General features: G+C 65.7%; 3 protein-coding genes across 4 annotated transcripts in view; 2 read left to right on the top strand and 1 right to left on the bottom strand.

Moving 5' to 3' along the window:
- Window positions 1–5,418, top strand: part of STK11 (serine/threonine kinase 11) — a 48,884-nt gene extending 43,466 nt beyond the window's left edge. Inside the window, exons 9-10 of one of the 2 annotated variants that reach the window (XM_055708095.1) lie at window positions 3,077–3,311; window positions 4,803–5,418. In XM_055708095.1, the coding sequence (XP_055564070.1) occupies window positions 3,077–3,285 (209 nt within the window). In that variant the 3' untranslated portion in view covers window positions 3,286–3,311; window positions 4,803–5,418. The remainder of the gene's footprint in view (window positions 1–3,076; window positions 3,312–4,802) is intronic. The other variant, XM_055708094.1, reaches the window with a different exon arrangement.
- CBARP (CACN subunit beta associated regulatory protein) lies at window positions 5,234–14,044 on the bottom strand. The gene is given in 11 exon segments (XM_055708091.1): window positions 5,234–7,412; window positions 7,414–8,175; window positions 8,514–8,697; window positions 8,826–9,033; window positions 9,368–9,520; window positions 9,737–9,911; window positions 9,985–10,150; window positions 10,504–10,565; window positions 10,676–10,821; window positions 11,460–11,531; window positions 13,878–14,044. Coding segments are annotated over 10 exon segments (2,325 nt in total). The 5' UTR covers window positions 11,508–11,531; window positions 13,878–14,044; the 3' UTR covers window positions 5,234–6,991.
- On the top strand, window positions 13,238–18,483 carry ATP5F1D (ATP synthase F1 subunit delta). The gene is made up of 6 exons (XM_055706737.1): window positions 13,238–13,426; window positions 14,906–15,124; window positions 16,117–16,270; window positions 16,725–16,813; window positions 17,350–17,477; window positions 18,354–18,483. The coding sequence occupies exons 1-5, from the start codon at window positions 13,238–13,240 to the stop codon at window positions 17,470–17,472; spliced, it is 774 nt and encodes a 257-aa protein (XP_055562712.1). The 3' UTR covers window positions 17,473–17,477; window positions 18,354–18,483.
- Window positions 18,484–26,543: the final 8,060 nt, after the last annotated feature.

Genomic DNA, 26,543 nt, shown 5'->3' with positions numbered 1-26,543 from the left:
TTATTTTATTTTTAGCGCTGTTCAGCCGGTAATGGTAAGGTAGGATGTAGCTGTTCGAACAGACACAGCGCTGGGTCACTGGCTTCCGCGTGGGCAGACAGTTGCCAAGACTTCATCCCATGTTGAATTTTTATTTTCATTAATTTGAACGTCAGCAACTGTCATTGGTGAAGGAGGTAAAATTAGCTTGCAATTCACCCTCCCTCCTTGGTATCCATAATAGACTCCCGGGACTGTGCTTTTGAAGCAGGGTGGGAGGGGGAGGAGAGAAGAGTCACACAAAAGACAAATGAACTGTTTGGATATATTTTTTTTTTTTCCTTCCCTGATCAGAAATGTTAATTGACTTGGCCTGAGTTCAGCCGAGGGAGGGGAAGGATAAGTGTTCAGCTTTGCTCTGAGCAGGGTTATTTGAGGCAGACGTGCAGTTGGGATGTAGGGAGGAGAAGAGGCAAAACCTTGAATTCTGGGGCAGGTTTTGGGCTGCGGCTTGGCCCACGCTGAGCCGCCCCGCGCCGGGTCACAGGGGAGAGCCCCATCCCCGGAGAAGCTCCGGGGCCAGCGTGTCCCCCTCCTTGGAAGGGGCTCTCGGAGCTTGGATGCCTCAGCCCTTCCTAGCAAGTCCCTACCTCTTAAGGGGCCGGAAGGTGGAATGATCGGATCGGTAGCAGGTCTGTAAGTGCACGGCCAGGTACGACTGACGTTTCTGCTCCTGGGCCTCTCGCCTTGCCAGTTGTTTTCAGAAAGCAGCCTGACAGATGTCCAAGGTACCCCCATCCTTTGTGCTGGATCTGTGCTTCTGGAGGTGCAAGCCTGGACAGCCCCCCCCGGGGGAGCGCAGTGGGTGTCATCAGCTCTGGCAGCGACAGGCTTGGGTGGCCGGAGCCAGCAGCCGTCCCTGCTGAGTCAGTGCTTGTCCCTGTCCCGTGGCAGGGCAGAACGCTCGGGGCAGCAGCAAGCCCGTAACCATGAGCTGTGGCAAGGCTTGGAGCCATCAGAGAGGGATGCAAGGGGCAGGTCCGCAGGGGAACCAATCGCGCTGGTAACCCGGGATCTCCCTACAACAGGTGGATCCATCCTACCCAGCCTTTCTGGTTTTGAGCCCCTGTACCTGGCTTCACCCCCTTTTGCATGGCCAGAGGCCCAGCTCTGCCGTGTTGGGGTGTCCAAACCACACCACCGGGAAGCTGCTCCCGAGCTCTTAGCAAGCTGAATGGCTTGGAGAACCGACTGCTTTGATCTATAGATCAATCAGCAGGGTAATTTCTCAAGATAATTCCTGCCTGGGCCCAGCTCTGCAGCTAAGCCTGCTTTTAGGGGGAGAAATCCGCTCCCTGGCGAGCACCCTGGTTCTCTGGTACTCGCAGTCTGCACCAGGCCAGGCCAGCCATGGAAGCACCTGGTCTGCCTGATGTCCAAGGACGTGTTTTCCCTCCAGCCTGCCGGATATTGCCCTGCTGCAGCCCCCACTTCGCTCCCACTCTCTGCACCAGTAAGATTTTACCGAAGCCGGTCTCCACCAGGCAGCAGGGCTGGGGGCTGGCGCTGGGCTCCTGCTGTCGCTGCTGCTTCGGGTCTCTGCGAGCGTTCAGCGAGGCTGATCCCTCTCCCCAGCACTAGCCCTCCGGGGAGAGGAAGGTGGGTGTGGAAGGTGACTTTGTCCGAACAAGGTGACCTCCGTGTCCCCTCGCAGCTTCTGTTTCCCAAATGACTCTTCACCCGTGGAGGACGAGGACTGGAGGATGAGGACGTGCCGTGCGTAGCTGCCCGGTTCCCGGTGGGGGCCGTGCAGGGATGGAGGGACCGGAGCAGAGCGGATGGGAGCCCGCAGCAATACCGGGGAGGGATGCAGCGATGCAGAGGAGAGCACAGGGGTCCGAGGGGGACCCCCGCCACCCTCCTCCAGAAAAGCAGCTCTCCCACCACCCCCATCCCGGCATGTGTCCCCCTCCTCCCCAAGCTCAGCGGCAGCGGGGTGATCATTGGCGCAAGTACAGAGGGATGACGTGCCATTCAGCCTTGGCGGAGAAAGGATTGAGCATCCTTTAAAGAAAATTATACATAATCGTCTTACAGCCTTCGCTTCCACTCAAACCTCTGAGTCATAACCGAAGGGCCCTGGAGCGTGACGTTCCTGTTGGAAGGAAATTGCCTCGGCTGGATCCGGTGGGGGGGAGCTGGGAACCTGACGAATCCTCTCATCAGCCCTGTGGCTGGCTGGGGGATGCGCAGGGCTGCCTTTGGTGATGTCCCCTCCTGCTCCAGTCCAGGGCTGCTCTGGGGGGGCCCTTTGTCACTCCCTGGGTGAATGGATGTGACCTGAGCCCCGTCCAGCCACGGCAGCAGGCAGATGCCTCTGGAAAGGGCTCTTCGTCTGCTCTGCTGAGTCACACGGAGCTGGCCCGTAGAGCAGGGGAGGGGGGCTGATTTGAAGCCATGCTCCCATCCGGGTGTCCCTTTTAGGGGACAGTGGCATGGCTGAGCTGCTGCATCGCTGCCTGAATGGGCAGTGCCCCCAGCCCTGCCAGCCGTGGCTGCGCGCCAGCGGGTGCCGCTTGCTCTTGGAACACACCGGGCTCCTGGGTGCTCCGCAGGTCGGTGGATGGGGCTGGCATTTGCATTCTCCTCCAGAGAAACCAGCAGGAGAGAGGAGGAGGAGGAGGAGGAGTGACTTTCTCCACTGATGCCCCCGCCGCTCCCCAGCCAGGAGCCAGGCTGCTGCCTGGGGGTCCAGGGTGGGCATGGCAGCTGCCCAGGGAGCAGGGGACATGCTGGTTTCGAGGTCCCGACCAGTTGTGCCCATCATTCTTGCTCCCAGCTTCAGGTTTTCTTTTCTCTTGTGTGCTGGGGACCACCAGCTGCTGCGTGCTGGAGAAATGGGGGTAAATCCAGTGGGGGGGGGTCTGGGTGCAGCCTCGGGCTCCCTGCCTCACGCATCCCCTGGTCAGGCTGCTTCTCCTGAGGTCCTCAAAGGCCCGGAGCCGGGCCCCGACAATGGGGAAGGTTGCTCTTTGGTGTGGGTGATGCTGCGGGGCTGCTGCCCTTCCTCTGCCTCACCGTCTCTCTTCCCTTGCAGGACAGGTGCCTGAGGAGGAGGCAGGGCAGAACGGGCAGAGCCGTGGCAAAGGGCTGCCCAAGGCCGTGTGCATGAACGGGACGGAGACGGGACAGCTGAGCACCAAATCCAAGGCAGAGCGACGGGCGAGCGCCTCTTCCAACCCCTCCCGCAAGGCCTGCTCTGCCAGCAGCAAGATCCGCAAGCTCTCCACCTGCAAGCAGCAGTGAGGCGGGAGCCCCCACGCTCTGCACAGGTACAGGCAGCCCGGTCCCCGGGGTGGGGGGTACCCTGGGTATCTGCCCAAGGAAGGGGGAGGGGGGGATATCTGAGCCTGCCCCAACGGTGGGCGGCAGGAGGGAGCTAGAAGGGGTGTTCTGGAGTCCCAGGTGTGGAGGGAGGGGGTCCGGGCCTGAGCATTCCTCTGCAAATGTCCCTGGCAGCCAGAGCCTGGATCCTCCCTGGTGTTGCGGGGGGTGCAGAGCCCGGGGGGCCCCCTGTGCTCCCCCTGCCCTGCTCTGCCACCTGCCTGGCTCTGCTCTACCTGCTCCTCGTGAGCTGCTGCTGTCGTAATCCTTCCTCCCCTCCTGGGCTGCAGCCAGGCTGCATCACGACAACCCGGTCCCTGGCACCGGCATCCCCCGGCTCTGCTCCCTGCCCGGGGGGAGCACCAAGCCTCCAGCACGCAGAGCTGGGCTGCGCCACCTCCTTACCAGAGGCGTCATCGAGAGAGGGACCTTCCCCCCGGTCCAGGAGGTGGCTGTGTCACCCCTGGCCAGGCCACAGCCGTGCCCGAGCCCCTTCCTCTGCTGGGGGATGCTGAGCACCCTCCCTGCTTCCCCCTCCTTCCGGCTCTTTCCTCCTCGGTTCCGCAGCCCCGTCCCCTTCTTCCCACCCCTCATTCATAAGTGAGCCAGCAATGACTCATGTTCAGTGCTCATCCACCCCCAGCCTCATGCTTGTGCTCGTCACCGGCGCTCTGTGGGGCTGAGGCTCTCTTATCTGTTTGGATCACGACCAGCTTTGTGGTGTGAAAAAAAGCCAGAAATAAAAGCCTGTTCCTCCCCTTGCAGCTGTCAGCCCCGCGTGCTCAGCCCCTGTGGCAGCTTTCATCTTTAATTCATGGCTGGCAGTGAGTCACCTGCATGGGGAGTTACTGTATCGGCAAGCGAATGCCTCGGATCTGGGGCTCCCCGGGGATCTGCTGCTCCTCTCGCCCCTTCCCACCGGGGTACCCGGCCTGGGGGCTCCCCGGCAGCTGCCCAGCGGCTTTGGGAAGGGGAAGGGCCCTGCAGGCTGCCTGAGCCTGGGGGCTGTCGCTGCCTCCGCTCCCCCAGCCCTCCCATGGGCGTTGCAGGGGCAGCCAGGCTGGGATCACCCACCAGTGATCCCAGCACCTTAGAGCCTTTGAAAGAAAAAAAAATAATAATAATAATCACGCAAGCTCCCTCCTGCTGCCTTTTCCCCTGGGGGTTTTGCTTCCCGGCTGCAGGGGCAGGTCGGGGGGCTGCAAGCACCCCCACCCCACCCGGGGGCAGAGCAGGGACCCCCGTCCCCTCGCTCCCATCCGCACGGCGCTGTCAGGAGGGAGACCTGGAGCAGGATGCGACCTGCCCGTGGGCACGCCGGGGGGCCGGAGCAGAGCGAGGGGGGGGGGGGGCGCGCTTGTGCCCCGCTCCCCCCCCCCCCCCCCCCCCCCCGCCCCCGGTTCGGCCCTCACCCCGCCACCTCTCTGTTCTCCCGCAAGCAGCATCCCAGGGCCCAGGCCAGCCTGCATCCCCCATCCTTGCCCCATCTCTCCATCTCTCCTGGGAGTGGACTGTGCTTGCGATCCAAAAAGAATCCAGAGGAAACCAACCAAGGAAACAGCCCCCCACCCTCCCTGCGGCCCCCCGCTCCGGCCAGCGCCAGGAACCAGAAGCTGATGGGTGGCCAGACCCCACTTACCACCTCGGAAGATGAAATCTCCGGCTGTGAAGATGCTGCCCCTCCTCCCCAATCACTCTTTGCCAATCAAGACACTGATTCTCTTTTTAATTTCGCGATGGGAAGGGTGGGATGAGGGGGCCGGGGGGCGGTGGGACCCCTGCCCCTCTCCCTGCTGGGCCCAGCCGTGCCCACCCTGGCTGTGTAGAAGTCGTGCAAAGCCATTGCCGTGCACTTTATGTTTTAGACTACTGTTATATATTATATATTTTCCTCCTTTTTTTTTTTTTTGTTTTGTTTATATTTGCGGTATATTTAGAGATTTCTACACATTGTGATGTGTTTAAAATAAACCAGATGAGGAAAAAAAACCAGGTATTAAGACAAAGCAAAACTCTATTAAACCTGCATGCTGTAAAAGGGCTCGGAAAAGGGAATGGGTGCGTTCGTCTTTTTTTTCTCTCTCTTTTTTTTTTTTTTTTTTTTTAAAAGAGAAAAAAAATAAACTGAAAACAGCGAGGTGGGTTTCATGTCCTTCCTCCTGCAGCAAGCGGGACGGGGGGGGGGGGGGCACGGCCAGCCTCTCTCCCTGGGGGGCTGTGCTCCTTTTGGGTGGGTGCGGGGCCCCCCCAAGCAGGATAGGACCCCATCCCCAGGGGGTGGAAGGTAAGAAGCAAGTTCAGAAAAGTCACAGTTGTTTGGGTTTTGGGGTTTTTTTGTTGGGCTTTTTTTGGTCTTTTTTTTTTTTTATAGACTTAAAAATGCTGAGTTGTAGATCCAGTTAGCGCTTTGGACAGAGACTTTGCAGAGGGAAGGAGCTACCCAGCCTCTTTACTCACATGCAACTGGGATGCCGTGGAGGGGTGTGGGGGGCCCTCGCTGAGCCCTGCCTGCCCCTCCTGCCCACCCCACTGCCGAGTCTCCCAGGTACCACATCTTCGCTTTGGGGGGGGGCGACATTTTTTTTTTCTCCTTTTTCTCCCCCCGTCCTTTGAAACTCACATAAAAACCCACTAAAAAGCAAACCCCTCCCCCACAGCAGCAGCAGCCACCTCTGTAAAAATCAGTAAATATCCTCTGAACACCTCGAGCCCAGCACTGAGCTCCCAGGAAGGGCAGGGGGGTGTGGAGGACTCGGGGCGGGGGGGGAGGCCCAACCCCAGGGTCTGCTCTCGCCCTGTACACATGGGCAGAGGGGACAATGCCAGGGGCAGGTGATGGGCAGCCCCCCCTCCTACTGGGGGTATTTACAGGGGGGGGCCCGGGGCTGGTCCTGCTTCCCCAGCCCTAGGGATCCAGCTGCAGCTGCGCCCCCGGGGGCGATGCCCGAGCCCCTCGAGCATCCTCCTGCCCCAGCACGGTGCCCCTAGGCCCCCCCACTTCCAGTTTAGATCCCAGGCTCCCTGTAGAACTGGGAGGGGGTTCGTGGGCTTGAGGAGGCAACTGTCCCCCTCAACAAACAACTGCCCCCCCTGGCAGGGCAGCACCGCAGCATTCCCCAGCCGGCCAGGGGATGCCGAGCTCTGGCCCCTTCCTCACAAGGATGTTCCCAGCCGCACAGGAGGCATTATTGCTTGTAAAACACCAGCGAGAGGGGGGAGAGCGTATCTGCTACACAGCTCTGCCGTGAGGTAAGGATTAGGCCTCAGCTGGGTTTGGGGGTTTATTACCCAAGTCCCTCGTCGCTGACCTCCCAGCCAACGCTCTGCTCCACCTCTGCACCCTGACCCCCGGGGCACCCCCAGCCCGGGCCCTCTGCGGCTGCCTGGCACCTCGGCACCTCGCTCCCAGGAGCGAGGGGGCTCGGCCACCCCACGCTACCGGACCCCCACGGTGTGGGGGGGTACGGCCAGGGGACCCCAGGCGCCCTCCTGGCCTTCCCGTGCCAGGGTGACGCTTCCCGCGACACCCCAGGCTGGTCCCCACGCTGGCAGCAGGAGGGGATGGAGCCCCGAACCCCGGTGGGGGCTGTCCCCCCCTGTGCCGGGGTGTCTCCCCCTCGTGCTGGGCCTAAACAGGGCTGTGGTCAGGGGGGGCATCGCTGGCTGCCACGGCCACCACGCACTCGGTGCTGTCTCCTGCCTTCCTCAAGTGCCCATAGAGCCGCTCCTCGAGGCCGCCGGCGATCTTGTCCATCAGCTCCGAGCCGGAGCCCAGCCCCAGGCACCTCCCGGGGCCAGGGCAGTCATGGTCCCTGGGGGGCTCGGAGCCAGCCTTGGGCTCAGGGACCACCTCTCCGGGCTCTTCCACGATCACCTGGATCTCGGGGTCGGGCAGTGCTGGGGCAGGGGGGACCCCATCAGCCGCCTCCGCCGCCTCCTCGTCACCAGCGCTGACGATGCGGGGCAGGGGGCTGTGGAAGCGGGCATCCAGGGGGTAGTTGGCGCTGTCCCCACGGCGCAGGGGCGTGCGGTGCCGCTCCAGCGCGGGGGTAGCGCACGCCGGGGTCGCTGTACTGCTTGGTGTGCTGCCACTGCTTGCGGAGGTGGGTGCGGGAGCGGTGCTTCCCCCGCAGCGGGGACTCGTCGAACTGGGGGTCGTGGCGCACAAAGGCGTTGAACAGGGCGTCTGTCTTCTCGTCGATGCTGTAGTCCCGCCGGGGCAGCGCATCCCGCCCTGGGAACATCTGCCCGTAGGGGGACCAGGCCAGGGGGCTGTGGGGACGGGGGGGTCCCCCACCCGCTGCGCCCCAGGCCGTGCTCCCCTCCTCCTCCTCCTCCTCCTCTTCCTCCTCCTCCTCCTCCGCCTCCAGCTCCCGGCCCTCGAAGCTCTCAAAGATGGTACCTTTCCGCCCTGCGCTGGTGAAGCAAATGCGCTTCTCGGAGGCCGTCTGGTCCTTGGGGGGCCCCTCCTCGCCCCCCCGGCTGGGCGCCTCGATGGAGGCGTAGCCACTGTCCATCTGCAGCAGCTTGCGCGTGCCAGGCTCCGACTCCTCCACCTTGGGCCGACCCCAGAGCTTCTCCTCGGGGCCTTCGGCCTCATCCAGGGAGGAGGAGGGGCAGGGGGGCATGCCACCAGCAGAGGAGATGCTGTCCCCGCCGTCACTGCGCACAGAGTCCTGGTCGTTGCTCCGCTCCGAGGAGGCGTACAGCTCCAGCGAGGCACGCAGGCTCCAGATGTCATGGTAGGCGCTGGGCTGCTCCGGGCCACCAGCCTCGCTGGGGCTGCCCGTGCCCCCCTCGCCCGGCTCTAGCCTGCGGGCACCACCCCCAGCATCACGGCAGGGCCGGGATGGACCCGGCGAGCAGCAGGCAGGGGCAACGCCAGCCCGGCAACCACAGGCGTCGCAGCGGTGCTGTGGTGCCACACGGTTCCCCCATGCTGTCCCCAGCACCCTGCCCATGCACCGATCCACCCTCCCCATCACCGGCTTCCCCTGGACCCTCACCCCACACCCTGCTGCCCCCCGGCCGCCCCACCAAAGCTGCACGAAGGCTGGAGCCCCCCACGCATGGGGGCAGCGTGGGGTCCCTTGGTGCCTTCCCAGAGCCCGGCTCGCCCATCCCCATCCCCTCTATCTACTGAAAAATACCTGCCGAGAGAGGGTGGGGGGCTGGTGGGGGAGGGCAGGAAAGGGCCGCCCGCGGGGTGGAAGGCCACATCATCCGTGTGGGCGATGTACTGGATGATGTCTGTCTGGTGAGGGTCCCAGTCCTCCTGGTCCATGCTCTCGCTGGCTGCCCGCTGCCGCTGGAACTGCCGCCGTTTGGGGGACCCTGGAGGGGGCACAGGGCAGGGCTGGGGGAGACAGTCCCGTCTTGGGGCACAGCAACCCCCCTGCCCACACACAGCTCCACCCGGCCGGGCACAGCCCCGCGAGGCCGTGCCCCCCGCTGCCCCCCACCTCTCGTGTCCAGGCTGGACGCCCGCTGGGTGCTCTCCAGCTTCCACTTCTTGATCTTAAAGTAGGGGCTGGCCCCGTCCAGGCTGGCATGGCGGCGCAGGCGGGTGAAGAACTGCAGGACGGTGCCCTGTGCAGGGGCTGGGGGGGGCTCCCCGGGGCCAGCACCGCCCCCCCCAGCCACCTTCCCACTCCTGGGTGCTGCTGCGAACTGGGGGGGGAGGGGGGAGGGGGACATGAGTGCTTGCTCAGCTCCGGGCAAAGGCCCCCCCCAGCCCCAGCTCGGTTCCTTTGTCACTGCCGAGCTCAGCTGCAGCAGATGCACAAATGTCCCCTGGGGCCGGGGCTGGGGGGAGGGGGGAGCAGGGCCCATTTCTAGCTGGATGCCCACATCTCTCCCCAGAGAGCAGGGGGGGCAGGAAGCCCCCCCGGGCCTGGGGCCGGGCCTGTGCTGGGGGATGGGGCCAGGGACAGGATCCCTGGGGCTGCCAAGGCTGGAGAGCCCCTTCCCCTGCCCGGTCCTGGCCGCTCGCCCCCGCACTCACCAAAGGGCCCTCCCCGGAGTCGGAGGAGGCGGACGGGCTGGCCTCGGTGAAGCTGGTGTCCACGGTGGAGTTGTAGGTGTCCCCGGGCAGGGCAGAGCTGGGGCACACGGCATGGCTGGGCAGCGCCGGCTGGGGCAGGGCCCCTGTGGGGGGCTGCAAGGCAGAGTGTGCTCAGGGGGATGTGCATGAGGGTCAGGGACCGGGAGGGGGCCCCTGCACCCCAGGGCCTCCCATCCCCACATCCAGCAATGCCCTGAGACTCCCACCCCGGGTCCAGCATTGCCTCCTTGGGGTGCTGCAGGACATCTGGACCCCTGTCCCCACTGTGTCGTGTCCCACCACGTCCCCCTTGGGGTGCTGACGGCTCACCTGGAAGATGGCAAGGCCGGGCTTGGGGGGGGGCAGGCGGGGGGTCATGGCCAGGCTGTTCTCGCTGGACTCGCACTCGTGGATGGTGACAATCTTGAGGGCAGGTGGTGGGAGGTGCAGGTGGGTCAGGCGGGCGTTCTTCAGGTGGTGGAAGTCCCCCTCTGTCAGCGTGTACCTGCAGGGCACGCCGGGTTAGGAGTGGCGTCCCTAGCCCACCCAGCCCACCCCCCCCCAGCCCAGCGTTTCACCTCCTCCCCTTCTCCTGGGTCTTCTTGCCCTGGTCAAAGAGAGTGGCCTCGTTGAAGGAGACACGGCGGGCAGTGGAGGAGCTGGAGGACAGAAACCGCTCGCTCTCCACATCCCGGTAGCTGGAGGACGATAGGCAGTCGGGTTCCTCCACTTTGATGGTGATATCTGTAGAGAAAGGGGGTCAGCAACCAGGGTCCCCCCTGCCGTGTGCACGCCAGCTTCCCCAGCTGAGGCCTGGCAAACTTGCTGCACCCAGGGCCTCAATGCCAGCCCGGTGGTCCCTGCTCCTGGCCACCAGTCCCAGGCAGGCCACCACTGGGATGGACGATGGGGGGTGCAAGGTGTGCATGACCATCCCTGCCCCAGGCCTGGGCAATGCACCCAGGAGAGCGACAGTCCAGGAGCTGCTTTCCCACCCACCGGGGAGCTGGGGGCGCTGCTGGGGGTGCAACTGGTGTTACTGGTGGGCAATCGCTCGCAGGTCACCATGGCACCCCCGGCCCCGCCATGGCACTCACCCTGGGCTGGCTGTGAGTCGTCCAGGTAGGTGGTGGTAGTTTTCTCAGGGTCATCACTGGCTCTGTGGGGGAAGGAGGGTCAGCGGTGCCCCATGCCAGCCCCCTGACCCCTTTAGCAGTGCCACATACCCCAGGGACAGCCGCAATGCCTGTCCCCGCAGCCCATCCCCACCTGGAGTGCCGGCGGTTGGCCTCGCAGCACCGGCGGCAGATGATCAGGATGCCAGAGAGCAGGACCAGGGTGCCCCCGATGAAGATGGAGAGCAGGGCAAGGAGCAGCACGTAGCCATCCTGGGGGGAACCCTCGCCAGGCACCACCTGCACAGGACGTCAGGGGCCGAATTGCTGGGGATGCACTGGAGGAGGGGACATGGCCCAGCCCCAAACCCTGCCCCACTGGGGTGCCAGAGCAGCCCCCTCCTGCGCTGAGGCTGATGCTGAGCGCTGCTCCCCAGAGATGCTCGCGCTCCCCCGCCACCCCCGGGCCTGCTGCCGGCTCCAGGGACCTGCCTTCACCAAGGCAACCGCAGCCAGCGGGGGCAGAGCCGTCAGCGGCCCCCGCACCAAGCAGGAGTGGGGATGGGGACAGGACCCCAGCCCTGCCCCAGCATGGGTGTCTTGGTCACACCCCTGGGCTATGGGAGAGAGGCTGACCTGGTGGCAGCACCCAGGCTTCCCTGAACCCCCAGCACCCGGAGTGTTTCAGGGGGTTGCAGAGGACACAAAGGGGTGTCACCCACCCCCAGGATGGGTGGAACAAGGTGAGCGACAACGGGGCTGGGTGGCTGCTGCCATCCCCACTCGGGTGCAGACCCCAGCCCCACAGCAGCCACGCAGACCCCACACCTCCCAGGCACTGCCCCACATCAGGACACTCATCCCCACCCTCCCCTGGGACCCCGAGGATGGCAGCATGGGCAGGGGCAGGCAGGGACGGGCAGGGTGGCCTCACTCACCGTGGCACTCTCCGTCGCGTTGTCCCAGGGTGTCGGGTCATCGCTCATGGTCCGTCCTGGCCCGAGCGCGTCCTGCAGTGGGGGGAGACAGTGGGAGGCACCGGGCAGGGGCGGCGGGGCCGGGCTGGGGCCAGCGGCGGCTCCTGCCCGGCCCCGGGCCCTGCCCAGCACCGCGGTGCGGAGCTGCCGGGAGGGACGGAGAGGGAGGGACTGGGATGGATAGATGGAGGGAGGGATGGAGGGAGGGACCGGGATGAAGGGATGGAGGGAGGGTGTGGTCAGGAGGGAGGATGGAGGCACGGAGAGAGGGAGGGAGGGAGGGTGCGGCCGGGAGGGATGGGGAGGCAGGGATGGGGAGGCAGGGATGGGGAGGCAGGGATGGGGAGGCAGGGATGGGGAGGCAGGGATGGGGAGGCAGGGATGGGGAGAAGGAGGCAGGAGCACTGCCCCTGCCCGAGGAGCCCCCAGGCACTACTCCCACGCCACACTCACGCCTGGAGCACAGACCCTGTCCCCGTGGAGCCCCATGCCAGGGTGGAGAGATGCTGCGCTCCCCGTGCCAGGCTGGGAACCACAGCACCCAAGCGCTGGTCAGTCCTGATGGCCAGAGCTGCCCCGGGGTGGGGCTGATCCTGCCCCAGGGTCCCACCCGGGGTGGCTCGCAGGGAAGGGGATGACATCACGCTGCCCCAACACTGCTGTCCCTAGGGAGCCATGGGGCCAAAGCGCAGCTCCCAGCACCCAGGCACCACTGCTGGAGGGGATGAGACTGCCAGGGGTCTGGGGGTGCTCGAGGGCCCCTCAGCAGGGAAGGGCAGCAGATGGCTGCCCCACACAGTGTGTGAACAGAGCTGGCGTGGGTGTCACTGGAGCGTGACGGGTGACGCTTCTGAGTCAGCCCAGCAGTGGCTCCGTCACTGGACTGTCACCATGCAGGAAGGGGATGAGGCCGCAGAGGGGCCCACGGGTGATGGAGAAGGGCCAAGCACCTGAGGAGTGAGAGCCACCAGAGCCAGGGGACACAGGGCTCTGCGTCCCTGCCACAGCATAAACCCTGCGGCCTTTGAGCATCTGGCCGAGAGCTCCTCGCCCTTCCGTGCTGCCAGCACGGGCCCAGGGGGGAAGGGGTCTTCCCTGGGGTCTGCCAAGCTCCAGCTCCCACTGTGGGCCTGTGCGTCCCCATCCGCGTGTCCTGGGCTGCTGGGGTGGACGATGCTGGTGGCAGGGGAGCCCCCTGGAGCGGCAGGCAGGGGTGGGCGTTGTGCCGGCTGGGGTGCTCAGAAACTGCCCAAAATCAGATCAGTGAAAAACGTGAATGGAGCCCGTGGCTGGGTGGGAAAAGCCACTTGCAGGGACAGCACAGGGGGTGACAGTGTCACAGCTGGCAGCGAGAGCCGGTGACAGCTGTGCTGCACGGGGCTGGGGGCAGCCCTGCCACAGCTCCGGGTGCCATCTCCTCCGGGGGATGTCGGGGTGCCAGGCACAACCTGGGGCAGAAACCCCTCACCTGCACCGGCCCTGGGGCATCTCTGAGCTGCCGGGGCAAGTGGGGCAGCGTGACGTGACCCTCAGGGGCAGGAGAAGGGGGTCCCTGCTCCAGCCACCAGCTGTGCCGGGGGGCACCCCAGGCCTGGCATGGGGGACCCCGGGGTGGGCGGGCTGCGGCTCCATGCGGGATGGGTGCCCCTGGGTGGGATCCCTGCGGGGCACCCTCTGGCCAGAGGCAGGGGCGCGGGGGGCCGGGGTGAGCAGGAAGAATGTCCCTCCTGTTCCCCATCATGGAGGAATCCCGTCTCCATGGCGACCCGGCGGGAACAGGACGGCCATTGTCTGGAGGAGGGGGCCGGTCCCCGCGGTCCCCGGGCTGTCCCCCCACGGCGGGGACACGGGGCCGCCGCCGGTGCCCACGGCGGGGGCCGCGGGACCGGGGGACACCGGTGCTGCCGCGGTCCCAGACGTGGGAGCCGGTAGGATGGGACGGGGGGGATCGGGGCGGGTCTGCTCCCCACGCGTGTGCGCGCCCCGCGGGGCCCGGCCGGGGCTGGGCTGGGTGCGGGGGGACCCGCTCTGCTCCCCCCGGGTGCAACGCACCCCCGGCCCCGGGCCGGTGACGGGGGATGCGGGCAGGGATGCGGGAGGGAGGCAGGGATGCAGGCAGGGATGCCGGCAGGGATGCAGGCAGGGATGTGGGGCAGGGATGCAGGCAGGGACGGAGGCTGTGGGGCAGGGCTGTGGGGCGGAGATGCAGGCAGGGCTGTGGGGCGGAGATGCAGGCAGGGATGCGGACAGGATGCGGGTAGGGATGCGGGAGCCCCCGGGACCTCCCCGCGCGGTGAGGCGTGATGAGCTTCCTTCGGCCGGGCCGGCCCTGACTGTCGCGATAGGGGCTGTCGCGAGGCGGCGGGGCTAGACACTCACCTACAACTGGGACCGGGGCTCCATCGCCGCCGCTGCGCTCGGTGCGGCGGGGCGGCCCCGGGATTTATGAATGAACCGGAGCCGCCCCCGCGCGGCGCGGGCGTCACGTGGGGACAGGGGCTGCCCCGAGCCCTGCCTGCCCCCCAGCTCGGGCTGCCCCACCGCCCGGGCTACCCCCCAGCTCTGCCTGCCCCCGAGCTCTGCCTGCCCCCCAGCTCTGCCTGCCCCCCCGCCCGGGCTGCCCCCCAGCTCTGCCTGCCCCACCGCCCGGGCTGCCCCCCAGCCCTGCCTGCCCCACACCCCTGCCTGCCCCCCAGCTCTGCCTGCCCCACACTGCCTGCCTCACCACCCAGCCTGCCCCACACCGCCTGGCTTGCCCCCCAGCTCTGCCTGCCCCACACTGCCTGCCCCATGACACCCCTGCTTACCTCCCTGCCCGGCCTCCCCCCAGCCGTGCCTGCCCTAAAACACCCCTGCCTGCCCTCCAGCTCTGCCTGCCCCACAACACCTGCCTGCCCCTCAGTCCAGCTTGCCCCCAGCCCAATCTGCCCCACTACCCTGCCTGCCCTCCAGCCCTGCCTGCCCCCCAGCTTGGCCTGCCCCACCACCCGGCCTCCCCCCAGCCCTGCCTGCCCCACAACACCCCAGCCTGCTCCACCACTCTGCCTGCCCCAAAACCTGTCTTGCCCCACCGCCCTGCCTGCCCCCCAGCCCTACCTGCCCCACCGCCCAGCCTGCCGCCCAGCACCGCAGCCCTGGGCCAGCCACAGGCTAGGGCCCCCGCGGCGGGACGGGACGGGAAGGATGCAGGGCAGGAGCGGCCCTTGGAGCCGACGGGGCACGGCCAGAGCCGGGGGGTCGCCCCCGGGGCCCCACTGCCCGGGGGGGGGGGTGGCCGGGTAGGGCCGGCGCTGTGCGGGGCCGCGGCCCCACCACCTGTCGGGGAAGACTACAATTCCCATGCGCCCCTGCGGGCCAGCACGAAACGTCACTTCCGGGCGGGGCGCGACGCCCCACGGGCCGTGTAGTCGCGCGGCGCGGAGCACGCCGGGAGCTGCAGTCCGCCGCCGTCCCGGCCTGCCCCGCGCCGCCCGCTCGCCCTTGCCGCCGCCATGTTCCGCGCCCGCCGCCTCCTCCCGCGGCTCTTCGCCCGCCGGGCGCTGCTGCCGCCGCCGCGCGCCCGCGGCTATGCCGAGCCTGCCGGCGGCCCGGTGCCCATGGCCTTCACCTTCGCCTCGCCCACGCAGGTAGGCCGCGGGCCCGGCCCCCTCGGTCGCCTGCGGCGGCCGGTGCGCGCTGCGGCGGGGCGAGGCTTGCGCTGCCGCCCCCGCGGGACGGGCTGTGCCCGGGGCCGGGCGGGGGGGGCGGCGGGGCCGGCTCCCGGCGCTGGGCGCGGGCGGACGGGCCGGGGCAGGAGCGGGGCCGGCATGGCGGGGCCGCGCGGTGTCCCCACCGCTCTGCCCGGCCCGGCCTTGCCCCGAGCTCAACCCCGGGGCCGCCGCGCCGCCCCTCCCGGCCCGCTGCCGCTCTCCCCCGCCGCCCTGCGGGCGCCCCGCTCCCGCTGCAGCGCTGCCGAGGCCCGCGGGGTGACGTTCTTGCTCTTCCCGCCCGGCCCTGCTGCTGCAGCCACCGGCTGCCGGCGCTGCCGCCCCGGGGCGGTGTCCTGGCCCCGCTCCCGGCGGCGGGGCACGGCCCTCGCCCGCCCCCGAGGTGCCCGCCGCTTTCCTGGGGCAGGGCGCCGGGGACGGAGCTGCGGTGTCGCAAGGCAGGGTTTGTGCTGCATTGGCAGAGCTGTGTGGGACGCTCGCACGGAGGCTGCGGCGCTGACTCCCATCGCAGCGGTGACGGTTGGCGTCAAGGTCTCCCTACGCTCTTCTCAGGCTTCTCCCAGCTGCACCCTTTTCCTCTCGCCCACTCCCGACTTCATGTCTCCGTGTGCCGCCTCCCTGCCTCTGCCACTGCGCACCCACCTCTTGGCAGGCTGGGAGCGCTTCCCCACTCTGTTTGCCAGGACCCCTCCTCCAGAGCCCAGCCCCGCTCCCACCCTGTGAAGGTTCAGGCTGTCCCGGTCACACCTTGCTGTGCGTTAAACGCCGTGGCCTGCCAGCTGCTGGGAGCAGGGCTGCTCCCTTGGGGTGGGAGCAAGCTGCCCGCCGCACCCCTTGGTTCTCTGGAGCCACCTCTCTTCTTCCCCTCCGTTCCTGGTGATGGACTGCTCCCATCTGCTCTCCCCGGCCAGGTGTTTTACAACGGTGCCAATGTGAAGCAGGTGGACGTGCCCACACTGACCGGCTCCTTCGGTATCCTGGCCTCTCACGTCCCCACCCTCCAGGTCCTCAAACCAGGAGTCGTGACAGTCTATGCTGAGGATGGCACGGCCACCAAGTACTTCGGTAAGGAAAGCAGGTTGGGAAGGAGGAAAGCGTGTGTGTGTGAGGTGCTCTCAGGGCTTTCACAAGGGAGACCCTGCCCATCAAAGTGTGCTCTCATGCTCTTCCAAGGATTTCTGCTTTCCCAGACTCTCAGGGGCTGCTGGAGGCTGCCCTCTGGGGAATCTGCCCTGGAAGATGGGGCTTAGCACAAGGCCCTGGTCTGGGGTCAGGTTTTCTTAGCTTTGCTCAGACTCTCTGGGAGCATCCCCTGCTTTAGCTTCCCTTTCGGTAGGAAACAAGCCTGTGCAGAACAGGAGAAATGTTCTGGGAGGGCACGAAGGTTTTGGCAAATGGATCGTGGAGGTTCCAGGGATGAGCTTGCCAGTTCTGTCCTGTGTGTTGACCCGCAGACAAGGCCCATCTGGCAGTCCTGCCCGTGCTGCCTGACTCAACTGCCGCTGTTGTGCCTTTGCAGTGAGCAGCGGCTCAGTCACGGTCCACGCAGACTCCACCGTGCAGGTGCTGGCAGAGGAGGCGGTGACGATGGACATGCTGGATCTGGTTGTGAGTACCCGATGCCAGTGGACCAGGCCACACTCTGCCTCCCTTGGGCAGGCCCTGGCAGCCAGGCTGCCTCCTGGAGGGGAATTTGCTGCCTGTTTTTCTCATGTGGGGTGGTTGTCTCAGGAGCTTCCTGTGGCTGCGGAAAGCATGCCCAGACCAAGGGCTTTGCCTTCACCCTGAGCTAACCCATCCCTGCTGATCGGGATCAAAGGCTCAGAGCTCCTCCACAGTGAACTGTCCAGAGGCTTTGGGGAGAGGAAGCCATGCAGTCGTTAACCCTTCCCCAGGCCACTTCCCTCGCCTCGGACAGATGCTGGTCTTGCCCCTCCCCACCCATCTTAGTCTCGGAAACAGCTTTTCCCCAGCAGTGCCTGCAGATAAGTTGTCTGCTGTGCATTAGGGGGTCTGTGGGGCCCTGTGCGCTGGGCTAACAGCTGCAGTGTGGGGAGGGAGAGGGGTGACTCAGGGGCTGTAGGACAAGCCACCTGTCCTGCGGTGGTCTCTCAGTGACGCATTCCTTGTGCTCTCATGTTCAGACCGCAAAATCAAACCTGGAGAAGGCAGTCTCAGAGATGGCTGCAGCATCTGATGAAGCAGCTAAAGCAGAAGCTCAGATTAAAGTAGAAGCTAATGAAGCCCTTGTAAAAGCCCTGGAGTAATTAAGGTAAGTGTCACCTGTATCCAGGCTGAGATTCCCAGACCTGCTCTGGAGCCAAGTCCTGGCTCTGCTGCCCATCGGGAGCTTCCCCTCACAGTGGCCAGGCCTGCTGGGCTGTGTGGGGGCAGACAAGGGTCTGTACCCGGGCTTCAGGGAGCAGTGACATGAGAGCTGTTTCTGTGGCCAGCTGTCAGCTTTGGGGGGCTCGTGGGGGACCCCTGCCCAGAGCTGCTAGATGGCAGCAGGGCCCAGTGCTGTGCCGTGACATGCCATGCTGCAGCACGGTGTAGTAGGACTCGGCTTGATGCTGGGGCAGGCCGGGAGCCTGCAGTCACTGGTGGGGCCTCGCTGCTCCCTCCAGGTCCCCACTGGGACAGGCCACGCCAGGGGCAGCTTGGGAACAGGCTGGATGCCTGGGGCCCCAGAGGGAGAGCGATGCGTGGCCTCTGCTCTGTGTACGCTCCTTCCACTCAAAACAAACAGCTTCTGTCTCAGGGGAGGCAAGGCTGGGCTGCTCGCCTCGTGGCCTCTTTTCCCTCTGCCCTGCTAAGACTGTGCCTCGTCCTTCTTCCTGCGTGCTGGCAGTTGGGGGACTTACTCCACAGCAGTGTGTGTGCTGTGCCTGGCAGGTGAGTCACCAAAAGCCTCTCCAATGGCCTCTGCCTGGAGCAGGTACAGCAAGGCACCGGCTCCCCTGCTATCTCCCTGATCTCTGGTCCCTGTGCTCTTTGGCCCGTGAGGTCAGGTCCGAGAGAGCCGGTGGCTCTTGTTTACTCGCAGCGGTTTTAACAACCTGAGCCAGGGCCAAGCCTTCAGATCAGATTCCACCGCTCTGCTGAGCCCACCCCGAGTTAAACCCAACTCCGCTTCTGTGTGTTGCAGGAATCCCACTGTCGATGTAGAGAAACCCCAGGCTGTCCTACTTGTCCTGGCTTCCCCGATTGTACAGATGGTGCGGGACAAATGGAGGCGGAGAAAACGCTCTGATCAATTAAAAGGAAATGTAATCCCGTCTCGTAGCATGTCACCTTCTTCTGAGGCAGCAAATTGCAGCTTGTGCTGCATGGGTGGCTGCGTGCCTGGGTGCAGGCTCCTGCCCTCATGCCGGGGTCTGCTGGGGTGCAGTGGCTTGGGGAGGGTGTACCGCCGGCGCTGTTCTGGGGTTCGGCAGGGCATTCCCGTGGGAGATTCACCTACAGGAGGCTTATCAGGCAGATTTTATAACCCCCTCCCTGTGCTGTCAGCCACCTCCACCTCCAGTAATCCACCTGGACAGCAGGATTACAGCGGCGCGGGAGGCATCCACGGGGCAGCGCAGGTCTGTACCAGAGGCTTCCTGTCCCAACTCCCCCGCCCCATCCAGCGCTGGCTCTGCTCAGCCTCCTGGCTCTGTTGCTGCAGGAATTCACATCGGCTGGGCTGTTTCTTCACGGTACTTCTTGCAGCTGGACAGCAGCTGCCGGGGCTTTGACCCATTCCCCTAGTCCTGTGTTTCCACCGCGCGTGTGGCACAGTGCGGGGGAGATCTCCCCTTGCTCCTTGGAGACAGGCTTGGTGTGGAGAGGGAAGCAGATGCCATATGCGGTGGGAGTCTTTCCTGAATCCATGTGTGGTGGGGGTAGCTGATGATACTGCTCTGCTGGAGTTGCCGCTTGCCTGGGGGCTTGCTAGCCAGCAGCCCTGTTGGAGGCAGCAGCCCTGGGCTCCTCGCAGCCTGGAGGAAGCAGGAGACACTCGCTTGTGTGTCTGCAGCGAGCTCACCGGTCCCCACGCGCCTCCAGGAAACGGCGGCACTGCTGGGAAGGAGTGGGCTCCAGCAAGGGGCCGGTTCTGCCTGTGCCAGACGCCTGAGGATGCGTGTCTTGCCAACGGCACCATCTGCTCCGAAGCTCCTCGCTGGGTGCCACCCTCCCCAGAGGCATTTCAGGTTCCCTCTGCTGTGCAAACCCCCCCAGCGCAGGCTCGCCAGCTGGGGGAGGCTGAGGCAGCCACCGGCCCTTGCGTGCGTGGGGCTGCGGTCCCTCTGCCTTGCTCTAATCCCCTTTTCCCTGCGGTTTTCCAGCGCCTGCCTGGGAACGCGAGTTGGCTTGCCTGTGTGGGCAGCTGCTGCAGCAAAGGTCAGCGGGCAGCAGGTTCAGCCTCCTGCCTGCCCTCCCCGCGGGCCGTGAGTCGGCTCCCTGCGGCTCCGCAGTTGGAGCAGGGCACAGCTATTTTCAGTGCTGCCACCCAGGATGTAATCTTGGCTGCCTCCTCTTCTTCTCACCACCGCCTCCTCCCCCTCCTCTCGCTCGCTGTGTCTTTCTCTCCCCCCCTTCACAAGTGATCAAAAATAGTGCCTGTGGTGTTAAATTTCTCACTCTCTAGCTTATTAAAAGCCTCTGAGTGCCTGACGCTGAGCCTATTTGAAGCTCAGCCGACTTCCCGGTTTCTGAGCTGCTCCAGTCCCTTTTTCTTTCCTTCCCCTCTCTCTCTCTTTCTTTCTTTTCCTTTTTTTTTTTTTTTTTTAAAGGTCATACATTGCACCGTGCAGAAGCAAAGCCTCAAAGTCAGAGCGAGTGCTAATTAAAACATCTCAGGAATAACTGGGGACGGATGGCTTCGCTCCCTCTTCCGTTCCCTCTTGCTCTCCTCTGTCCCTGGTTTCTATTTGCGGCGTGTGTGTGCCTCCCTCGACACACGCAGCCGCTCTCTTTCTGACGGAAGGTGGCTGTTGTGTGTGTGTTGGGGTTTTTTTTTTGGTGGGTGTTTTTTTTGTGTGGTTTTTTTTTTTTTTTTTCATCTAATGGAAGAGCGTTGGCGAGGCCGGGAAGCTGGGGAAACGGCCAGCTGCTATTTTTAGGATGGGAAAAAAGTGTCTTCGTCAGCGTCCTCTCACCAGCTCTTCCCACTGCCTCCCGCCAGCTCAGGGGTGGATGAGGGGGCCAGCAGGGATCCGGCTCTGCCCCCTTGCAGGGTGCCCTCGGCTGGGCTCTGCAGCGTGACGCCTGCTGGGACTTGTAGTCTGCGTTTGAGGGGAGCAGCGAGGGCCCCTCTGGCTCGCCCTGCACCCAGAGTGGCCAAGAGACCCTGGGGACATCCATGTCCCCATGGTGCTGCGGGAGGCTGCTCTCCCCCTGGGCTGTGGCTCCCCTGCCCTCCTGAGTCTGGGGAAAGGGGTTTTTTGTCCTAAATGCTGCCCTGCCGGCGCCCCTGCCGCTGCCAGGCAGCACTGGAGTGGTGCTGAGTGGGCACTGCACCCTGGCTGGCAGCGCTGCAGCCCTGCTCACCCTGCCCTGTGGCTCTGGGGTGCAGGATGATGTGGGGGGCATTCCCTGTGCTCTTGCATGCTCCCCCTTGCAACCGAGTCCCGGCAGGGTCCGTCCGTCCCCCGCAGCCTCAGCTCTGAGCCCCTCACCTGCCTCTGTCCTTGCCCATCACTGCTAATTATCTGGTTCTGTCGAGAGCAGCATTATCCTCCTCCCCCGGCTCGCAGCGCTGAGCTCTCGGCTCCCTCTGCCCACGCCAGGAGCCGCAGTCAGTCACGTCTGTCCTGCTGGATGCCACAAAAATGGTCTCTGACTCTGCGTGGTGCAGGAGGTGTGTGGCTGAACTGGAGGCGAAGCCCTTCCTGGCTCCTGGGATCTGGTGTGGGTGCTGCAGGGATGGACCTTGCTGGGGGGAGGTGGGGATCAAGCCCCGATGTGGACCATGCCTGTGCTGCTGATGTGATCCAGCAGGAGAATCCTCCCTGATCTCCTCCCCAGGGCTCAGGGCGGCTGTGGGGCCATCCCAGCTGGTGGTGGCACCAGCGTGGTGCTTGGCATTGGCACATGCCCTTGCAGCCCGCCGCCTTCATCCATGGCCGAGGCAAAAGGTCTTTCCCCGCCGCTTCATGGGGCAGTGGGTGCTGGGGCAGCGCCTTTTCCCTGCACTTTGGTCCCCAATCCAGGCAGGATGCAGGGCCATGGCAGCTGGGAGCACGGGCACGGCGCGGCGGAGTTATTATGGGGAGCCTGGGATCTGTTTCCCTCCAGCTTTCAGCTCCCTGGGATCTGTTTGTCTCCAGCTTTCGGCTGCCGCGGGGTGGGGTGGGCGTGAGAGGGAAACGTTCGTGTGCAGGAGGGAAGGGCTGCCTGGAAAATGGCGTGAGCGGGGCGGCAGGCCGGCGTGTCGCCCTCCTTCCTTTCCACCGAGGGCTTTTTTCGCCCATGACTTGCATCTTCTGCTGCCAGATGGAGGGTGGGGAGCTGGGCCGGGAGCACTCGGAAAGTGAAGCATCACCGTTTCTGCCAGCGTTGCCACTGGCAGCTCTTCTCTTGGGGGATGATTTCCGAGAAGGGCCGAATCTCCGGGTGCTGTGTCTCCTCCCGGTGCTGTGTCCCTTCCCGGTGCTTGGCCACATGGCATTTCCACCGTCCCACCCAGATCCCGAATGCAGGGGAAAGGTTTGAGCTCTCTCGTTTCTTTGCAGGGAAAAAAAAAAACACAACCCCAAACCCCACCGCAGCCCCAGGATTCCCCCCGCTCCCAGCCGGGCTGACTCATCTGGCAGAGCCGCCGCTTTCCCTGCCCCAGCCCTCGCTGCTTGGGATCCTGCCTGGCCTCTGGCAGCTGCCGCATCCTCGGTGCCCCCCTTGTGATATCGGGGTGGGGGCTGCAGGGACTGCCCCCCACCCCTCATCCCTGCCAGGGGGGCTATAGGGGGTGGAAGGCAGCCCCGCTCGCAGCCCCCCAGGAGCTTGGGAAGCCTTGGAGCCAGGAGCACCCTGCCAAGGCTTTCTGGCACCCGGCTGCAGACCTGGCTCCCGCCAGGACCCCTCCCCAACCCCCATGGCCATGGGGGGCTGCCTGTGGCCCCAGTGCCGGCGGCATGGGAAGGTCAGCAGAGGCTCCGCACGCTGCCAGCACCAGCCCGGTCACGTCCTTGGGCCAAGTTGCCCTTGGGTGGCTCGAAGGCCGAATCCTCACAACTTCCTTCTCCGGGGGGGCAGCCCTGCTGTAATGATTAACCCGCGCTGCGTTAGTCGTTCCATCCTGCAACCTTTTTTTCCTCTTGGTTTCCAGCACTGGAAAATGTTCCGCTTCTGCTGATCTCCCATGCACGTGGCCCCCGTGGTGGGAGCGTGGCAGAGCTCGGGGAAAATCCCCACGGGCAGGGCAGGCAGGAGCAGGGGACCCGGGCTTGGGGCACAGTGCCGGGCAAGATCTGGCCCAGCTGCAGCTTCTGGGTCCTGGCCCATTTTTGGGGCGATGTGCCGGCAGATGGCAGTGAAGCCGTGGGGAGATGTTGCCCCACCAGCCTCCCCGGCCTCACCCCCCCAAAATCTGGGCGCAGGAGCGAGTGCCGACAGGTGCTGTGGAGGGCGGGTGTTGTAGCCAGCGCGATGGTGCTTGTCATGCAGCTCCAGGGCCAACAGCCTCGCAGCACCGCGCTGGCGAGAGCGGCAAACCCTTGGCCTGGGGCAGGTTCTCCCTTGGGGATACTGAGGCACAGACGGGGAAAGCCACTTGCAGGCTGGGGAGAACAGGGACAGGACATGGGAATCCCAGACCCTGCTCGGGGGTGCCACCCCTGTGGGGGAGCTGCGGGGGTCAGGCAAGGGGTGGTGGGGGCAGTGCGTTGCCCTGGGGTCCCAGGTGCCTTGGCAGGGGCTCGGTGGTCCTGGGAGCTGCGAGCACAGCCCTCGCTTGGGGCAACTTGGGCAGCCGCTCATGCTTGGCTTCGCTGGAGCCGGCCCAAAGCCACGGGGCGCGTGGAGCGGGGCACATGGCCCCGTGCTGGAGGTCCCAGCGAAACCCCCTCCCACCGCCCCCCTGGCCAGGGCCGTGACCCGCACAGGGCAGGGGGAGGCCAGCGAGGAAGCGGCTGCCAGCTGGGCTCAATGCCGGCTACAAAGACGGCCCAGAGAGCCCGAGCGGAATGAGGTGGCACCCATCCAGGTTCCCACGGCGGCCCTGGTGCAGAAAATACACCCGGAGCTGGTGGCGGTTGCCACAGCGATGGGCTGGGTGCCACGCTGCAAGGGGGGCACAGCCCCAGACCCAGGTGTGCCGGCACAGGACCCCGGCTTTGGGTGGTGGGGTAGCAGAGCTGGGAGCTGGTGGGGACCAAAGGCTCCTGCCCCGGTTCCTGCTGCCCCCGCCTGCCTTTGATGTGCCGGTACTTCGCCCTTGGTAAAGCTGGGAGGTTCCCAAGAGTTCCCGGCTGGAGCCCAGCATCCAGCACCCAGGCGTCCCCACTGCAAGGCCCCGCAAGCCCTGGGGCTTCATCCACCACTCGGTTCCCTTTGCCGTGCCGTAGCTGGGGGGCTCGGAGCCCCCATGGCTCCCCCGTGCCTGCTGGGGCTGGCTGGGAGGAAATGGCTGCAGCTGGCCCCGGCAGCAGGGCTCTTCCTGGTGATGCTGGCGCCGGACTGGGGCCTGGGGTGGGGAGGGGAAGCCGGGGGGCCGGGGCTGGCTGCTGTCCGGGATGCCCTGGCACACGGCGGGGAGGAGGAGACGGCAGCAGCTCGGAGGCCTCCCGTGTGCCGAACACGAATAACTAGCAGGGCTTGAGGCCTCGTGTGACACTGGAGTCACTTGTGCCACCGCCACCTTGGGTGCTCCCCCTGCCGCCCCGTGGGACCTCAATGGGGTCATTGTGCCCTGCAGCCCTGCGGGGCACATCTTGAGCAGCTGCTGAGCCTGACCCTCCCCCCTCCCCCGCTTCCCTCCACGTGCCGGGGCCGCTGTGGGGCTCGGGGTGCCCCTCACTCGCTGTGGGACACTCTGCCCCTCACTCGTCCTTCTCCGCCCCGGCGGGCGAGGGCCACGCATGGGCTCCCTGCCATCCCCGTCCCCACCTGGCCGTGCCGGCTGGCTCTGCCCCGGCCCTGCCACCCCCTCCCTGCCCGGGCAGCGCCGGCAGCTGCTGTGGGGCGTAATGATGGGGTGTGCCTGCCTGCCCCGGGGTGGAGAGCGGCACGGGAGGCTGCTGCCACCCAGCAAGACGGGGCCAGCCGGGCGCGGAGCTTCCCTGCCTGCAGCCGGCGTGGCCACACCTGTGTGGGCTGAGCGGACCCCGCTCCCACCCCGACGCCCGGCTTAACCAGCTCCTTCGCGTCCCGGCTGCCCACGGACAGGCCGCTGCAGGCAGGCCCCCCCGGGCCAGGCAGGTGCAGGGTGCCGGGGAGCGCCCAGCGTGGTGGGGGGATGTGGGGGGCCTGGGGGAGCCAGAGCTGACTCCATCCCTGCCGCACCTGCCTGCTGCAGCCCCCACCGAGATGCCGGGGGAGCTGGGGGCCGGAGGGGCTGTGACCCCCTACTCCTAGCTGGGGGCTTTCCGGGCATGCCGGGACCCACCTGCCTGTGCCGCCGCGGGATGTCCCTGTCCCTGCTCACCCCTCATCGCTTCCCCACATTGTGTCCCCCCATCCGGCCCCGCATCCTGCCTCGGCAGCTGGGCCCCGACCCCGGCCAGCTGCAGCCCCCACACTTCGTGTCCCAGCCAGGGCACCCCAGGGGCGCAGGTCTCCGCCGGGGTGGGCAGTGATGCGCCCCCCCCAGCTCCTGTAGGCACAGGAAGAGCCAGATCTCCCATTGCGCTGCGAGTGGGGCAGGCAGGGCAGGCAGGGCAGGCAGGGGCCCCTCTGGTGGGGACAGGTGTGGGCACAGAGCGTGCACCCGTGTGCGCTGCACCATCAGTGGGGTGGGGGGTCGTGCAGCCCACATCCGCCCCATCTGCTCCCACCACGCTTGGCCAGCCCCCGGGGCTGCTTTCCCTCCCGTCCCAGTTTGGGGGGCGAGGGCTGGCTGTGCTGCAGCCTCCTTGCTCTCTGTCCCACGGGACACGGGAGCACCGGGAGAGCGGCACAGGGCTGGACGGCTCATGCCAAGGGCCTCCCGTGAGCAAAGAGCCGGGTAAGCAGAGCCAGGCCGTGCCAGCCACCACGTGGGGCCCCGGCCGACAGCTTTCTGAAGCCACCTCGGATTCAGCAAATGGCTGTGGCTGGTTGAAAAGGGAAGGAACTGGTCTGGGGGCTTAACCGGCAGTGTTTTCCTTTGGAAATGCATCTCCTGTAAAACGTGAGCTGATGCTTTTCACTTTGAACGCTGTCTGGAGCGCCTGAGCAGGGCAGGCGGCGCAGAGGCTGATGAGTTCTTCTTTTGCTTTTGTCTGGCTCTTGTTTGGCCAAGCACCCCACGCCAAGCACAAGCAGGCTCCCGGGTCTCTCCGGTTTCCATCAAAGCATTAGCAACGTCACTGCGTTTTTGGCTTGTCCATGGGTGATGAGGGGCTCGGCAGGGTGGGGGGCCGGTGGGGGCCGTGCTGCCTGGGGAGGGCGGCGGGAGGCAGGCGCTGCACCACAGAGGTTACACAAGAGCCCTGCTCTGCTGATGCTCCCAAAACCACAGATGATCTAATCTCCTGCAGCCTAACCTATCGCTGCCGTATCGCATTTCCCCTCAAACCCTAATCCTGCAGAGAGCACACGACGCCGGCCTGGCCCAGCTGGCAGTGCCCCGGTGGGAGCACCAGCAGGCAAGTGCCGCGGCACCCCCACAGCCCCCAGGGAGCCGCTGGCAGCGCTGGGACCACAGGCACTGGGAGAGCAGGGGGGGCCCCCCACCTCGGGAGGTTTTTTTCTGGCGGGGTGCTGCAGCCAGCCTCTGCTGAGCTCAGCCACCAGCAGAGCCCTCTCTCCCTCCAACCCCAGCCCCACATGGCACCGAGTTCCAGGGATGGTGGCCCGGGAGCTGCTCTGTGCCAGCTGCCCTGAGATGCTGGCTGCCCTGGGATGCTGGCCTTGTCTGGCGAACTATCGCAGCCTTGAAGCGAATGTCGCTGCAGCTACCCACACCCCACCGCCAGGGCCGAGCTCTGGGCACTAATTGCACCCTGTGAGGGAGAGGAGGAAGAAGAGAAAGGCAGGAGGAGAGCCCCGGCACAGCGCTTCCTTCCCCCTCCCCGTCGTCACAAGTGGTTCGAGCTCTGTCACCACATGTGCCTCTTTCATCACTGCGACTAACGCAATCAGGGAGATCCAATTCCTGCCCACTGGACACCCCCCCCCCCCCCCCCCCGAGCCTGGTGGGTGCAGGAGCTCCCTGCTC

The sequence above is a fragment of the Falco cherrug genome, chromosome 4 (assembly GCF_023634085.1).
Source record: "Falco cherrug isolate bFalChe1 chromosome 4, bFalChe1.pri, whole genome shotgun sequence".
Lineage (NCBI taxonomy): Eukaryota > Metazoa > Chordata > Aves > Falconiformes > Falconidae > Falco > Falco cherrug.
Note: the sequence above shows the minus strand (reverse complement) of the source record. Positions and strands in the feature narration are given on the sequence as shown.

Excerpts from the sequence above, each read along its gene's own strand:
- ATP5F1D (XM_055706737.1), top strand. The coding sequence starts at position 13,238 with ATGGAGGAATCCCGTCTCCATGGCGACCCGGCGGGAACAGGACGGCCA. Across the intron at positions 13,427-14,905 it reads GGTCCCAGACGTGGGAGCCG|TCGCGCGGCGCGGAGCACGC; the intron begins GTAGGATGGGAC and ends CGGGCCGTGTAG. Across the intron at positions 16,814-17,349 it reads TGGACATGCTGGATCTGGTT|ACCGCAAAATCAAACCTGGA; the intron begins GTGAGTACCCGA and ends TCTCATGTTCAG.